Source organism: Monodon monoceros, unplaced genomic scaffold (genome assembly GCF_005190385.1).
Source record: "Monodon monoceros isolate NGI ecotype Baffin Bay Population unplaced genomic scaffold, NGI_Narwhal_1 Super_Scaffold_18, whole genome shotgun sequence".
Classification (NCBI taxonomy): Eukaryota; Metazoa; Chordata; class Mammalia; order Artiodactyla; family Monodontidae; genus Monodon; species Monodon monoceros.
In genome coordinates, this window is record NW_021703774.1 from 53,084,696 (window position 1) to 53,099,089 (window position 14,394).

Consider the following 14,394-nt stretch of genomic DNA (forward strand, 5'->3'; position numbering starts at 1 on the left):
AACGTAAACATACAGGTGTAAAACCACAGGTAAACGTAAACATACAGATGGAATGAACTTTTACTGATAGTGTAAGCATGAGTAAATTCTAGCTCCAAACACATGGCCTGTGCCCCTGAGGACGCACAAGGTCAGAAGCAGAAAGAGTTCAGGATCGTTAGTGTGGCGCAGCAGGTGCCATGGCAGGACACGGTAAGGGTGAGGGTCACTGGTAGGAAAGAAGTGGGAACAGTCCATCAGAAGCCAGGATTGCTTTTCTAATTCTGATATCCTCCAATATGGAAAGAGATTACAGGGAAAGGGTTTTGGCAAAATCAGGTAAAGATGAAAAGAAGCTCCAAAGAAAGAAAAGAATGGCTTGTCAGCCAACGTTCAACTGTCAGGGGCAAGATAACAGGAGGGGTTTGGCCTTTCAACTTTCAGGATCAGCTAAGTGACCAAGTTTAATGGGAAAGGACCATGGCCAAAAAATACCAGGGTAAACTAAAAAGGCGTATGCTTAAGTTCTCACAAGATACATATAATTTTAGTTATTAAAAATTTATTTAAAACTATGTGTTTATATCAGTGTTTAAAAATGATGTAAAATGCAACTCATTTGTGGGCAGAAAATGTATTCATCTTATATGGTAACATCGTATGATTCTGAGCTCGATAGGCCGACTCTACAGTACTAGACTATCCTAGACCACTAACTGCTTATTTTTTTTAATTGATCTTTTATCAAATCACCAACCTGGATTTTACACTTGGCCTCCACCAGCTGCAGTTTGGTTTGTGCCAATTCCAGCTCCATTTCCCTCAGTTGCTTCTTAAGAGAGTCCTTCTCATCATCCAATTCAATTCCCTGGTCCTCTCTGCTTATGGCTGCTACTTTCAAAGCACCCTCCTTGCTGAAAATGTCACTGCAGTGTTTACATGCCATCATTTTACCCTGAAATATCCAAAAGAGATAACCAACATCAAACTGCATTTCACAGCATAAAACATGTCCTGAAACAATGCAATATGATTTTTCTTAAGACACTGCTTGTGGCCATCAAATGCAGGCCCATTTATAAAAGTAACTATTTTTCTTGTGCTATGACCAAAATGGTTATAGTCGGCACAAAACCCAACTATCCAAGACAGGTGCTACTTTTTCTTACAGTATCTCTAGAGAGACTCTGGGGATAGAAAGTATTATAGCATTTCTCTCAAATCTTTTCTAGAAACTTTGTACTACCATTATCCTTACTAGATGCCAAGCCCCGTGGCATATATGCTACATGCATTACCTCATTTAGTTATGATTAGGTATTATCACCCCCATTTTATAAATGAAGAAATTTAAGAGTTTAAGTAACTTCCCTGTGGTAGACTGAGGAAGGTCATTATGACTAACCTAAGTCTACCCCTGCAACAAGTGAAGTCTACGTTCTTTTGTTCAAGTGAAGATGATCATTATTGTTCAAGGTGATAAAAGCAACTCTGCCACATGCCTGGATTGCCAATCAAGCACAGAGCACTGAACAATGGCAACTCTTTTCAAGACAACAGTGCTACTGTTTTCTTAAAATATCTTCAAAAAGTTTAGAGATAAGAGATACTACAGGGCTTCCCTGGTGGCACAGTGGTTGAGAGTCTGCCTGCCGATGCAGGGGACACGGATTCGTGCCCCAGTCCAGGAGGATCCCACATGCCGCAGAGCGGCTACGTCTGTGAGCCATGGCCGCTGGGCCTGCGCATCCGGAGCCTGTGCTCCGCAACGGGAGAGGCCACAACAGTGGGAGGCCCGCGTACCGCAAAAAAAAAAAAAAAAAAAAAGAGAGATACTACAGAATTTTGATCTATTTTGATGTCCTACTGTTACAAGCTCAGCATGTCCATAACTGTAACTATACTCCTCTCTTCACACACACACAAAGCAACTCTGCCCACACTTTTGTGTCACTGTGCATTACCCCACCATTTAGGCCTAAAGACTTTGGTGTCATCTTTCCATTAGCTTCTCCTTCACTCCATATTCAGCTGGTCACAAAATTCTTCCTCTTGATATGTCCAAGCATGTGTCCCAAGCCTGAATCCCAAAAAGTCACCTTCTCAGAACAAAGTTCCTATTTTCAGTTCTCATGTCTCAGATTTTCAGGTTACAACTTTTAAAATATGTATTTACTGAGCATTTATTGTGTACCAAGTACTAGACTAAGCACTTTATTAACAGGATCTTATTTAATCTTCAAGATGACCTTATGAGGTAGGTAATATTATCTCTATTTTACAGAATACAAAATAAATCTGAGAGAGGTTAAATAACTTGTCAAGTTGTTAAGTGATATACGAAAGTGCCTAGAATGCATTTATTTACTAATATAAAGCTGAATATATTCAAATAGAATTATATCAGGTTTCTGTAACACTGGCCCCAAGAGCTGGCTATACCAACACTGCTTCTTAGGAATACCAATCCATTTGGTTTACTGCTTTTTCTATACAATAAACAATCACTTTTTTCAAGTAGGTAATCAGCATAAGGAGTTTTACCACCAGGGGGCAGCATAGAAATAAATGCTGCATGTTTTCTTTAAAAACAAATCTCTACTTTTGGTGGAAAAATCAGTTACCCAACGTGTTTCCTCCAGCTGAGCTCTATACTGCCCATGGTGTCCACTGTTTAAGAGATTAATGGGATGATCCTACTGGGTTGCACAAGGAAGTCACATCAATTCAGGCACAGTTGGGATGCAGGCTGCTGAGGGTTCGGGTTTCCAGGTTTCCAACAACCAAGAAAGCTCAGGGGCCTCTTGTGACAATGCTGAAATCCTACCTCCTTTCCTGTTACCTGTCTCTGACAGCCCAAAAGATTTCTGGGAACATAACCTTTCCTCTGGCCCACACCCCAGTCAGAAGAGGGACCCTATTCACCCTAATTCCTAACTCCTTTAAAACAAAGGTGGGGTGGGGTCGTGTCTACAGGCTGTCCTGCCTGTGGTGCATCACCACATATTGGGATCCTCCTACCAGCTGCTCACTCAAGACTACATGAATTTGGAAGAAAGTGTATCACAGGACTGTTTCATTCTTCCTCACCTTTACCACCTCCAGCTCCTCCTTGCTGGCTGCTTGCTGTTTCTCCAGTCTGGTACTCAACTGGGAACAGATCTACGAGAAAGAAAAGAGCTACTTTACTAAAAAGTAGAATGTCTCTTGTAGCATGTGCACACAGCTGTTTATTCACTCACATCTCTGATGCTATAAGAAATTTTGCAAATGAGTAGTACTGCAAATGCCAGTCATTCCCATAAAAGAAGCAGCAGAAAGCCTGAGAGTGTTCCGTGTGTAAAGCACACCTCTATCTTGATCAGTAGAAGAAACACATGGGATAGATTTGCTTTCTTTCTGTCACTAGCTTCCGTGACTGGTCCCAGTGAATTCCTGTCCTCACTTTGGAATCAATCTATAGAATCTTTGCTGAGTATCTACTTTGGGCAAGGTACTATCCTAGGAATCGGATGAAAAGAATTCTGAATTTCTTCACGACTGGAAAGTGCTGTGCTGTGATAATCAGTGAGAAAGAGAATGTATGTAAAGGGTTCAATACAGAGCACCATTAAATAACATCTCATTATTATTGATTCTGAAATAAGGTGCTAACAAGTACCAGGAACAGACAGAAATAAGTGCTTTCAAAGCCCCCTAAAATTGTATTAAAAAAAGAAAACAAAAAAACGGTTCGAGTCTTGCTAAACTTGAGTGAAATAAGAATTTTTTATTTTGGAAAAAAATGGAAAAAAAAAGTTAGGGGAGGGCTTCCCTGGTGGCGCAGTGGTTGAGGGTCCGCCTGCCGATGTAGGGGACGCGGGATCATGCCCCGGTCCGGGAAGATCCCACATGCCGCGGAGCGGCTAGGCCCGTGAGCCATGGCCGCTGAGCCTGCGCGTCCGGAGCCTGTGCTCCGCAACGGGAGAGGCCACAACAGTGGCCAGTGTATCGCAAAAAAAAAAAAAAAAAAAAAAAGTTAGGGGATGTCAAATTTTCAAGTGCAATTTGGACTAAAAGCATAAAAGGTCTACCTCTATTATCAAAACGGACATTTAAAAAAATCCCAGTCTACTCAAAAATAGTTCTAGAGACCTGGGACTAGGTTGAGTTCAGTCTCCAATTTGTCCAGATCCAAGCCTGGAAACAATAAATAGGACTGTAGGGCTGATGTTAAAAAGAAGAGACTTCTCAAGCAATTTTGGCAACAAATAAACCCTTTTAAATAAGCCCAAACATATAGCCAGTAATAGCCAATTCCAACTACAGAATGCATTTAGATTACACTATATGTTTAATTGTCTTCAAAGAGATGGGTCTGTTGCCTTTTACATTACTTCAAGTGCTTGCCAGATAATAATATTCAAGGCAAGGATTGCTCCTTGAAGAGTGCTGCATATGGTGGCCACTCATGGCCTGATGAAAAAATGATGAAAAAAATGCTTCTGCAGCAATGGCAAGCTCCACAGCACACGGTCTTTAACGTTCCTTATATTGCGTAATGTCTAACCAGCCCTTCTCCTAGTTACCTAAATTCAAAATCTCAGGATCTCTTCCAGTATTTTCCCTTATCTAGCAAAAAAATGACTCTTGTGTTTCCTGCTTCTCCGTTTTCATTACTACTTATTGTAGTTCAGGGCGCTATTTTTTTCCTCCCCTGCTCTGTGTCTTTCTTTGCCCGTGCATCTCTCCACTTGGTTCCACATTTCTCCCTGGACAGAGCAGTGCCAATTATATGTCCCTGGTCATGCCACTGTCCTCCTATAAACAGAATAAAATCCAAACTCCTCAGCCTATCCCTGAAGATCTTCCTTGAACTAGGCCCCAACTCACCTTTGCTTCTCTCGTCTGTACTTGAAACTCTTGCTAAACAAGACTCTTTGTCACTAATCTACCTCCCATGCCTTTGCACGTGCTGTTTCCACCTTTCCACCATCTCCATCCTCTCCTTCTACATCTCCAGATACCCAAACCTCACTTAGCCTTTGAAGCACAACTCAAATCACTTCTTTCTCCAGGAAGGGATTCCTCATTTCCCGCATGTAAGAAATTCCCTCTCCTCTTAATTATGGACAGGTTTTACCTCCGTATTACAAAATCAGCTCCCAGAGAAGAGAAATTGAATGAATTTATCTTTTATTCCTTCAAAGTAACAAGCCTCACATGTAGCAGGCATTAAATAAACATATATTGATTTTGTACATCTGTATGTAGATATAGATATATAGATACAAATAGATTATAAAAGAGAAGAAGATAGCTCTGAAGCCTTATTTCTAAGCAATCTTCCACGAAGGGGCAGAATCCTTAAGGAAAGGTGTTCATAATATACAAATGAACTAGTTCCCCCCAAAATGCATGAACAATATAACTTACATTTTTATTTATATAGCAACAAAGCATGCTCAGTGTATTTAGTGATTCTTTCTAGTTGGCAAGATTAAGGGAGGTTTGTTTTCCTTGTGCTTTTCTGCACTTCCACAAGGAATGTAAATTTCATTTATAAGCAAAAAAACACTTTTTAAAAAAGTAAGCCTTAGGGCTTCCCTGGTGGCGCAGTGGTTGGGAGTCCGCCTGCCGATGCAGGGGACATGGGTCCGTGCCCCAGTCCGGGAAGATCCCACATGCCGCGGAGCGGCTGGGCCCATGAGCCGTGGCCGCTGAGCCTGCGCGTCTGGAGCCTGTGCTCCGCAATGGGAGAGGCCACAACAGTGAGAGGCCCGCGTACCGCAAAAAAAATAAAAATAAAAAAAAAAAGGAAGCCTTAGACTTTAAACTCCTCTGTGAGGCAGGAGACCCCAGGGAAATTTCTGGATAAGTAGGTGGCATACAGTACCTTAACAATTCTGGAAAACTGGAACTTGAACAGTCCAGTCAGAGTACTTCGGCAACACGAGGAGTCCTTGCCATGTCCCAGCATAACCAGCAGGGACAGGAAGATACTACTGGAGCTGGAATGAAGGCTTTCTGAGACACGCCGCCACCCCCACCCCCACCCCCGTGATGGGACTAGAAATGTCGTCAAAGAGAAGAGCACCGCCCCACCATTAAAAGATCTTTTTAAGGTTAACAAGAGGAGGTTAATTGCTAGCACTGGCCTCTGTTGGGTAAGGCCATATAGCCATGTGGGAAAAAGAGCTCCCATGTTCTCTACTGTGACAGCAAAGGACTCATGGATCTCCTAGCTGTTGCCATTTAATACAGTGACTAAACTTTAGTGCTCGGCCAAGAGGCAAATGTTACTAGTGTGATCTACTGGAAATTAGCTTCTGAGTAAGGCAGAGACGGGATCCCAGTGGTAATAAGATTTCTTGTTCCTCTAAATCTATCAAACATTGAAAACAACCAACAGATTGTTTTGCTCAATTAAACTTCTCATGTTATCAGCAAGCAGGTCCAACCACTGTCTGTTTCAGAGGAGAAAATGAGCCAACAAGTATAATCAATGCAGTACAGTTACTGTTCTGGAAACTCTAAAAACAAACAAACTTTCCCCAAAGAAAAGAGCAAAACAATTAGCTTTATAGTGTCGAAGCCCACGATGGCACATTACCTGTTTATACTCGGCAATGATAGCTGTAGTCTTCTTTATTTCATATTCTGCCTTCTCTAGCTGTTTCCTGAAGACTTCTTTCAGCTAAAAGAGTAAGAATGAGAAACATCAAGACGCAGTCAAAATCTTAATAAATTTCCATGAACATCCATATTCAAGTCTGCCTGATTCATAGTCAACAACAATGTCAACAACTGTAAGTACACACATTTTTCCTACTGCAGTTGCATGTTGGTCATTTGAAAAACCTAGTCATCTCCAGAGATACAGAAATCTTACTTTTTTGCCTGCAATGTATAAGAATATGAGCAATCCTAGTATAAAACTGCTTATGCTTCTTACTACTTTATAAATATATTGTTAAATAAGTGTCCATTCAGAAGCTATCTTTATCCTTATGAGAGTCTAAAACAAAACATCAAGGCAGCATTGCATGTACTCTTGATGCTCTGCAATAAATTACTGAAAAAACATTTTAGGGCTTCTTCTTTCGTCCCATATCGACACTGCTGTTACCCCTCAGGAGGTAGGAACAAGAGGCTTTTGGGACTGGAGTCAGACATGGGAGATGGGGACTGAAGAAACACTGACTTTAGAAGAAGTTAAAGTGACATAATGCAGTAGTTGTTACAGTAGCAGAAATACTAAATTATGAATGCTAAACCTAAAAGCACAGTTATTTCTGTAGCCTGGCAGCTCTAGAATTCTAGGTATAGAAGAAGGTTAAGGCAATGAAAAAGCTCAGGTGCCACCAGATAAAAAGGGAAGAATTCGATTCTCCCAAACTGACCAAACAAAAAACAACTCTGGTTAATCTTTAAGTATACAATCAGAAAAAAACTGATGAATTCTGCTTTGCAGCATCCCAAATTATGAATGGAGTATACTCGGTACTTGTAAATTCACAAGTTACTGCAATTTATAACTGGTCCTATCATTACAAGATTTCGGAATTTCTTCATATTTGCTACATTCTAAAATTCTAAGAGCATTTGTAGGTTATACTGATTCAAACTTAGTTGTCTATATTGGTCTCTGTTCTCTGTTACATAATTCAAGGACTTCAGCCATACCCTTCGTCCCTTCTGCAATAAGGCCGCACTGACTCAGGGTCAACTGAGATAGCTGAGATGCTTTGAGCAAGTTCATTTAATTTCTCTAAGCTGTAGTTTACTCATCTGACAAATGAGAATAATCCCTATCTCACAAGGGAACCACAACAATTAAAACAGGATATACACACATATATAAACACACACACACACACACACACACACACACACACACACACACAGAGAGGAGAGGGGCATGGATTAAATTCATTTACTAACAGCTTCATTCTTTACCTGAAGTACTGAAGTGGGCCACCAAAAAATAGGAAGTAAAGAAAACAGCAAAACCCATCCAAAGGGCTAGATCAAACTGGACAATCGGCCCCTGAATATATTTGAGTATGTTAAAGAAAAACAAAAATCTTGGTCCACAGTAATTGCCGAGACTCATTGCATCATTTAAAAAAAAAAATCATGGAATACTTTTTATAAATCCCAGAAGGTGCTAAATGACACATCCCTTCATTAGTAACTTTACTGGAAGTTTTTCTGGTTGCTTGGATGTAGGTCTTTGAAATGCTTTGTGTGCTGTTTTATATTTAGTATTATTGATGTCTCCGAACTGAACTCATTATAAGTGAGCTAATCATGCCTGGCTGGGACGGACAGAGATGGAGACCATTGGTGAAGCAGCCTGCTCTTCCTCAGGGAAGCTGGAAGCTTTGACTCCTATAGGGTGGAGAGGTCCCTCCTGTCACCTCTGGGTCCTTGGCAATGGTGTGTCTTCCAGCTGCTCAGCCTCACAACCCATATGAATACTGTAGAGAGCTAACCTCAGGGCTGGCTCCCAAAGGGTTTCTTTTTATTCTCTCAGGGAAGAAGATTTGAGAGCTCTGCCAGGAACAGAAACGTGGGTGCCCCTTCTTCTAAGGCATGAATCGGGAAAATGCGTGACTGATGGAGGTGACTCCCAGCAGAGATCTCTGTAGGCTTCCAGCTTAGCAATCCTCATAAACTACTTCAGAGAAGTCAAACATCTTGGAGATACAACACGAAATCTGCAGATGCCTCAAAGCTCTTGGATCATAATTCCAAGTTCCTAAACTTGGAGAAAGCGTACCACTCTCGCTAGACGTCTCAGTCAAGGCAAATTCCTAAAAGCTGTTCAAGGGTGGAAATGCTGCCTCAATTCTACTCACATGTACTGCTTCAGCATCGCCCTTGATCTGAACAAATTTCATGTTACTTCTTGTTTACAGTATTAATCAACTCCGCGTACCAATACACCTGCGTAAGGACAAGCCCGCCTACGCCTGTTACCTGAGCTGTCTCCTCCTCTTGTTTCCTCTTCTCTTCTTCAGTCTCTACCAGCCTCTGTTTGGTCAAGAGGAGCTCCTTGTTCAGCACGTCTGCCTTGTCTTCTGCCTGCAAATCAGAGTCCATCACAGTCATAAAGAAGGTGAAGAAAGCACGTGTATACTTTCTCCGACCTCCAGTTACTATTGTTCCAACATTACCGGAAGCCTTTCTATTCCCTCTGGCTCACCCAGGGGGTGGCTGCTTTCACTGAATGCCAGCCAGGTACCACGCACTCAGCACACATTATCTCTAATCCTCACAACAAAAATTATTTTCCAGGTAATGACAGTGAGGTTTGGAGAGATCAAATAAACCTGGCTGGGACACACATCTAAGATCAGAGCCACGATCTGAATTCAGATTGGAATGGCACTGAAGCCCACGCTCTCTCTAAACACCTCTTCCATGTTTTCAGCTGTCACTACAGCACTCACTCTGAGACTGCGTGGTAAGACTGGATGAAGGGTGGAGCCTCACTTGGAAGCTTCCACCTGGTGGTGCGCGGGGCAGATCCAGAGAGGATGAGCAGACAGGCTGATCCATGGACCACAGTTAGGTGAGAACATTCCAAGACCAGCCCAGGTTAATCTGGCCCACCAGACTACTCACAATAGCAACGAGTGCAGTACGGAGAAATTAGGACCAAAAACCCGTGATAGAGACAGCCCTGAGGAAAACTGAACTAAGGACCAAGAATCCAGGCAGAAAAGACCATATTTCTAGAATAGCCAAGAAAAGCCTGGAGAGAGTACACTGCTCATAATTTGGATACAGAACCAAAATTCACCGTGAAAGCACTGTGTGTTTGTATATTTAATTTAGTTAACGCGTGTCTGCTTTACACGTTAGGACACTTAGCTCGCCCTTTAGGTCTCGGCTTCAGGTTCACCCTGCAGTGCAGCGTGGTCTGAGCCCTGTCCCCCTCACCCCATCTGCAGCAGCTCCCCACCCCACCGAAGCTCGTATCTCCCTTGACAGCACACAGCACGACCTACAGTGACAAACTGCGTGTGTGATAATGTGTGCCTCGCCCAGCTGTCTGCAGCTGTGGGAGGTGGGAAACCTCTCTCGTTTGCTCGTCACTACACCCCCAGCCCCGAGCCCAGGACTGGGACAGAGCAGGCGCTCCATAAGTGAGTGAATGGACGTGGCACTCTGAGGCCCTGGAGAAGCAGACTGGGTGGAGGTGGGCGGAATGAGTTCAGCAGAGAAAACCGCAGTCACAGAAGAGAGGTAGCTCTTTGAAGAAGCCATCCCGGGCTGACAGCAGCAAAACGCTGTCCAAGTCTTTGTGAAAACTGGCCAGGTGGCCTTCTGTCTGTGTGTCACCGTATCTCCCACATGTCCAGATGGCCAGGCCAGCACAGTCTGCTGGGTCCTGGCAGAGAAACTACATTCCAGCTTCTCGGCTCTGTCTTCCAGTTCCTGATGTCCCACAGCCTCGGGCTTATAGCTGTTTTCAGATAATGTGGAACTGTCAGGTAGTTAAAGTGAAAAAGTCCCTTTTAAAGACTTTGAAATTTGTTCTGATACATTAGAGTTTAGGGGGGAAAATCTACACAGCAAAACGCATCCTAATAGTAGAGGTGGGTCTCAAAAAAATGCAACATGCATGTTGCAAGTTTTAATAAATCGTAAGATATCAGATGTAGATTATGGAAACTCAAAACTGCGAATTCTAGAGCTGCAATGCAGATGACAAGTTACCTACAAAGCAGGCGATCCTTCCCAAGGTCTTCAACAGAGGGTCTCCTGGCAGCGAATCATGAGCTTGCATTGGCAGGTGCTCCTCTAATGCCCTGAGAATTTGGTTCAACTATCCTTTGGTTGTTCCACTATGGCATTAGCCTTTGAAAATATTTTTAAATAAAAAATCCAATTTTTCTAGTGGGAAAAAAAAAAGCTGTCCCGATGGCTTCAGCATTCTTAAAAATCTTACCAAATCTGTCTCCCTAGAATGGCAGTCCACTGAGATATTCTACCCCAGAATATCTGAGTGACAGCCCTGCTAATAAAGAAGACTGCACTTTAGCCACCTCTTACCATACCCTCAGCAATCTCCATTTTGTGAAGAAAATAGTCCTTTTTATAAAATATATCATGACACACTGAAACAAATGTTTTCTAAGTTTGGTTTCTTGAAGGGAGATTCACTCAAGCTCAAAAGTGAGCCTTTTGCCAACTTCTGAATAGTCAATGCTGTCCTGACATTCAGCAACAAGCTTCTAAAATTCTGTGGCATATCTAGATGTTGTACGATTTTGGAAATACCTATAAGAAAAGGGACGGGACTTCCCTGGCGGTCCAGTGGTTAAGACTCCTCACTTCCACCACAGAGACAGCGGGTTCGATCCCTGGTCGGGGAACTAAAAGATCTTGCATGCCGTGCAGTGTGGCCAAAAAGAAAAAAAAAAAAAGGGAAAAAACTCACTTCCTTGAGGAAATTTTTGATGAGAGGGACTTTTTTTTTTTTTTTTTAAGATTTATTTATTTTTGGCTGTGTCGGGTCTTAGTTGCGGCAGCAGGATCTTCGTTGAGACATGCGGGGTTTTTTCATTGCGGCGCGCGGGCTTCTCTCTAGTTGTGGCGTGTGTGTTTTCTCTTCTCTAGTTGTGGCGCGCAGGCTCCAGGGCACGTGGGCTCTGTAGTTTGTGGCACGTGGGCTCTAGTTGAGGCACATGAGCTCAGTAGTTGTGACGTGTGGGCTTAGTTGCCCCGTGGCATGTGGGATCTTAGTTCCCTGACCAGGGATCGAACCCACATCCCCTGCATTGTAAGGCGGATTCTCTACCACTGGACCACCAGAGAAGTCCCAGGCCTATTAGTTTTATGTACACATTTTCTGTTGCACATTCTTCACTATGCCAAGGTCAGGTGACCTCCCTCTATTTCTGTTGTTATCAGATCTGACATCTGCAGAAATTGCTGTGGGTCCCACAGGAAGCTGTATCCAGAGTTTCCCCTCCATGCTAAACAGTAAAGTAGGACTGATTCTGCTCATCAAAATAGAACCAGATCTGAATTCTCCTTTTAAAAGGTTCTCCTTTTAAAAATGGTCTTCTGGGTCTCTATATAGCCAACCTCTATACCTCACTTAAGTAGAAACCATCTTTAACGTTAAAGGAATCTCCAGGAACAGAATACTAAACAGATAGATACTCTAATTCTATCTTTGAGCCCAAATGATAAAACCTTCACCATAATTTGATAAGACTGAGTGGACCATTGTCATTACTGTCTTCTAATCACCTACCAACGTCTTTTAATGTCTTATTGATATGAAAACTTCTAATTGCTCTCTAACTTCTATGACATATATATGAGAGAAACAAACACTGCAATGTGTGATTAAATCATGAACCAACTAATAACCTGCTCAGAAGGCTCAGCTCTCACGTTAGGGATGAGGCTCTTTCAGAAATAATTTCTCAAAGAACTAGCCAAGGCAGTTGTTCAATTTAAAACAGAACAAAAGAATGTGCCACTTGTGATATGCAGCTTCTGGTTTGACACGAACTCCCTCTGGTCAGAAGGGACCTGGGCCCAGGCTGCAGTGGGAAAGCACTGGTTGTGTCTCTTGTTTTTGTTCCTTGGGAACAGAAAGAACAGGAAGGGCCTGAAAGCAGATAGCAACAGAAACTGAAATGGAGATGTTGTATCTTTTTTCATTTCTGATCACTGAGAAGTCCTTATTTAAGGAGTCTCAGGGAGGCAAGTTGTCAAAAGAGAAGGCTCTGTCAGAGAGAAAAATGAAGAGCTGCTGGGGGCCAGGAAGCCTGAAGCCAGCGCTAAAATGACACGGGTATGAAATAACTTACCTAATTACCTAATTAGGTTTGTTTGTTTTACATATTGTCTCAAATACAATCTGCTTTCATATTTGTTTGATGTATGCCAACGTTTTGCTATTTTAATTAAAAGATGTGATTTTGAAAAACTGGGAATGGAAAAGTACTGGGCAAACTGGGTGAAGGCAGGAAAGCCTCATGCTAATATCCTTCCTCTCCTCAAAGACTGGAGGGGCAGGACACCTAAACTGCAGGGACAGCTTTTTGATGTGCAAATAAACCCTGCTCAGGCAGAAACTACAAAATTAGATGTTAGGAGGAAATAGCAATTTTTGAGTTAGCAATTCAATGAAATGGCAATTTTTATTCTTTCATCTAGAAAATAAGCTTCAAAAGGCAGAGGGGCCAGGTCTTAACTACTTTTTTAAAAAGAGAAAGGGAGGAATGAAGGGAGGAAATAAAAAGAAGGAATAAATGAAGGGATGTTTTCTTCAGGGATTGATCTAGTAGCTCCATGAGGTACCTAGGTACTCAATAATTTCAGGAGGACCCTAGCAATTGTTCCGGACTAATCTACAAAATGGGTTTTTTGGGTGGTGAAACAATTTTTTTTAATAAAATATTTTTTCTGATCATTAAAGAGTTATAAGGCACATTATTACTTAACCAAGGGTGGTTAAGTAATTTAAGGTCTCCTTACAAAAGATATATAATTGAAAAAAAGTATGAAGATGAATATAAAAATTAGATTTACTGTTATCACCCAGAGACATCTAGTAGTAACATTTTGATGTATTTCCTTGTAGGCTTTTTTTCCTGTCAATGTATATTCCAGCCTCCTTTCTTTTCCTACAGGATGGCCCTTTGCCAGCATACATTCCTTGCAATTTAGATGTAAACATTATATATAGATAAATTTACTTTAAAAAAATATTATTATATCATTACCTTTCCATTGTTTTTAAAAACGATTCCAGAAAGATATTTTACAGATATATCTTCATCCTCTCCTTCTATTGGGCATACACATTATTTCAATTTTTTATTCTTGTAAGTAACGCTGCAGTAAACAACCTTGTACCTATATTTTTGAGCAAATCTCTACTTTTTTTAGGATGGTTTTCCAAGTCAGAGTATGTACATCAGTTTCCTCATTTATAAAATGGAAGATAAAATACTTGCTTAATGGAGTCATTAGGAAAATTAAATGAGATAATGCTTATACATTGCTGAATAAAGTGCTCGGTGCATAGTAGGAACTCAGTAAGTATTTAATTTCATTATTGCTCAACCTTTTAAATATAGCAAATGTACATTTTAATGTACCAAATACATTTCCCACATAACTTTCAATTTACAACTCTAACTTATTTCACTGCATACCTACTGAGTCTAACTGATTAAAACTTTTGTTCCTTCTAGTTTTATTGAGATATAATTGACATACAGTACTGTGTACGTTTAAGGTCCACAACAAAATGATCTGAATTACATACATCATGGAATGATTACAACAGATTTATTGCAAAACTTTTGCATTTAGCTAGCCATCTTAAGAAAACTATTAATGGATAAAATATTCAAAATGGCAGAATCAAGTGTCAGTCAAGGCCATTTGGAAAGC

General features: G+C 41.4%; 1 protein-coding gene across 9 annotated transcripts in view; it reads right to left on the bottom strand.

Moving 5' to 3' along the window:
* The window catches only part of RABGAP1L (RAB GTPase activating protein 1 like), a 687,593-nt gene that overhangs the window by 6,006 nt on the left and 667,193 nt on the right, over positions 1-14,394 (bottom strand). For all 9 annotated transcript variants that reach the window (XR_003794384.1, XR_003794383.1, XM_029228031.1 and 6 more), the window contains 4 exons: positions 8,944-9,048; positions 6,572-6,655; positions 3,070-3,141; positions 737-934 (listed from right to left, as the gene is read on the bottom strand). Coding sequence is in view for 7 of the 9 variants with exons in the window: in XM_029228031.1 (XP_029083864.1) it covers positions 737-934; positions 3,070-3,141; positions 6,572-6,655; positions 8,944-9,048 (459 nt within the window). In the remaining 2 variants the exon portion in view is untranslated. The remainder of the gene's footprint in view (positions 1-736; positions 935-3,069; positions 3,142-6,571; positions 6,656-8,943; positions 9,049-14,394) is intronic.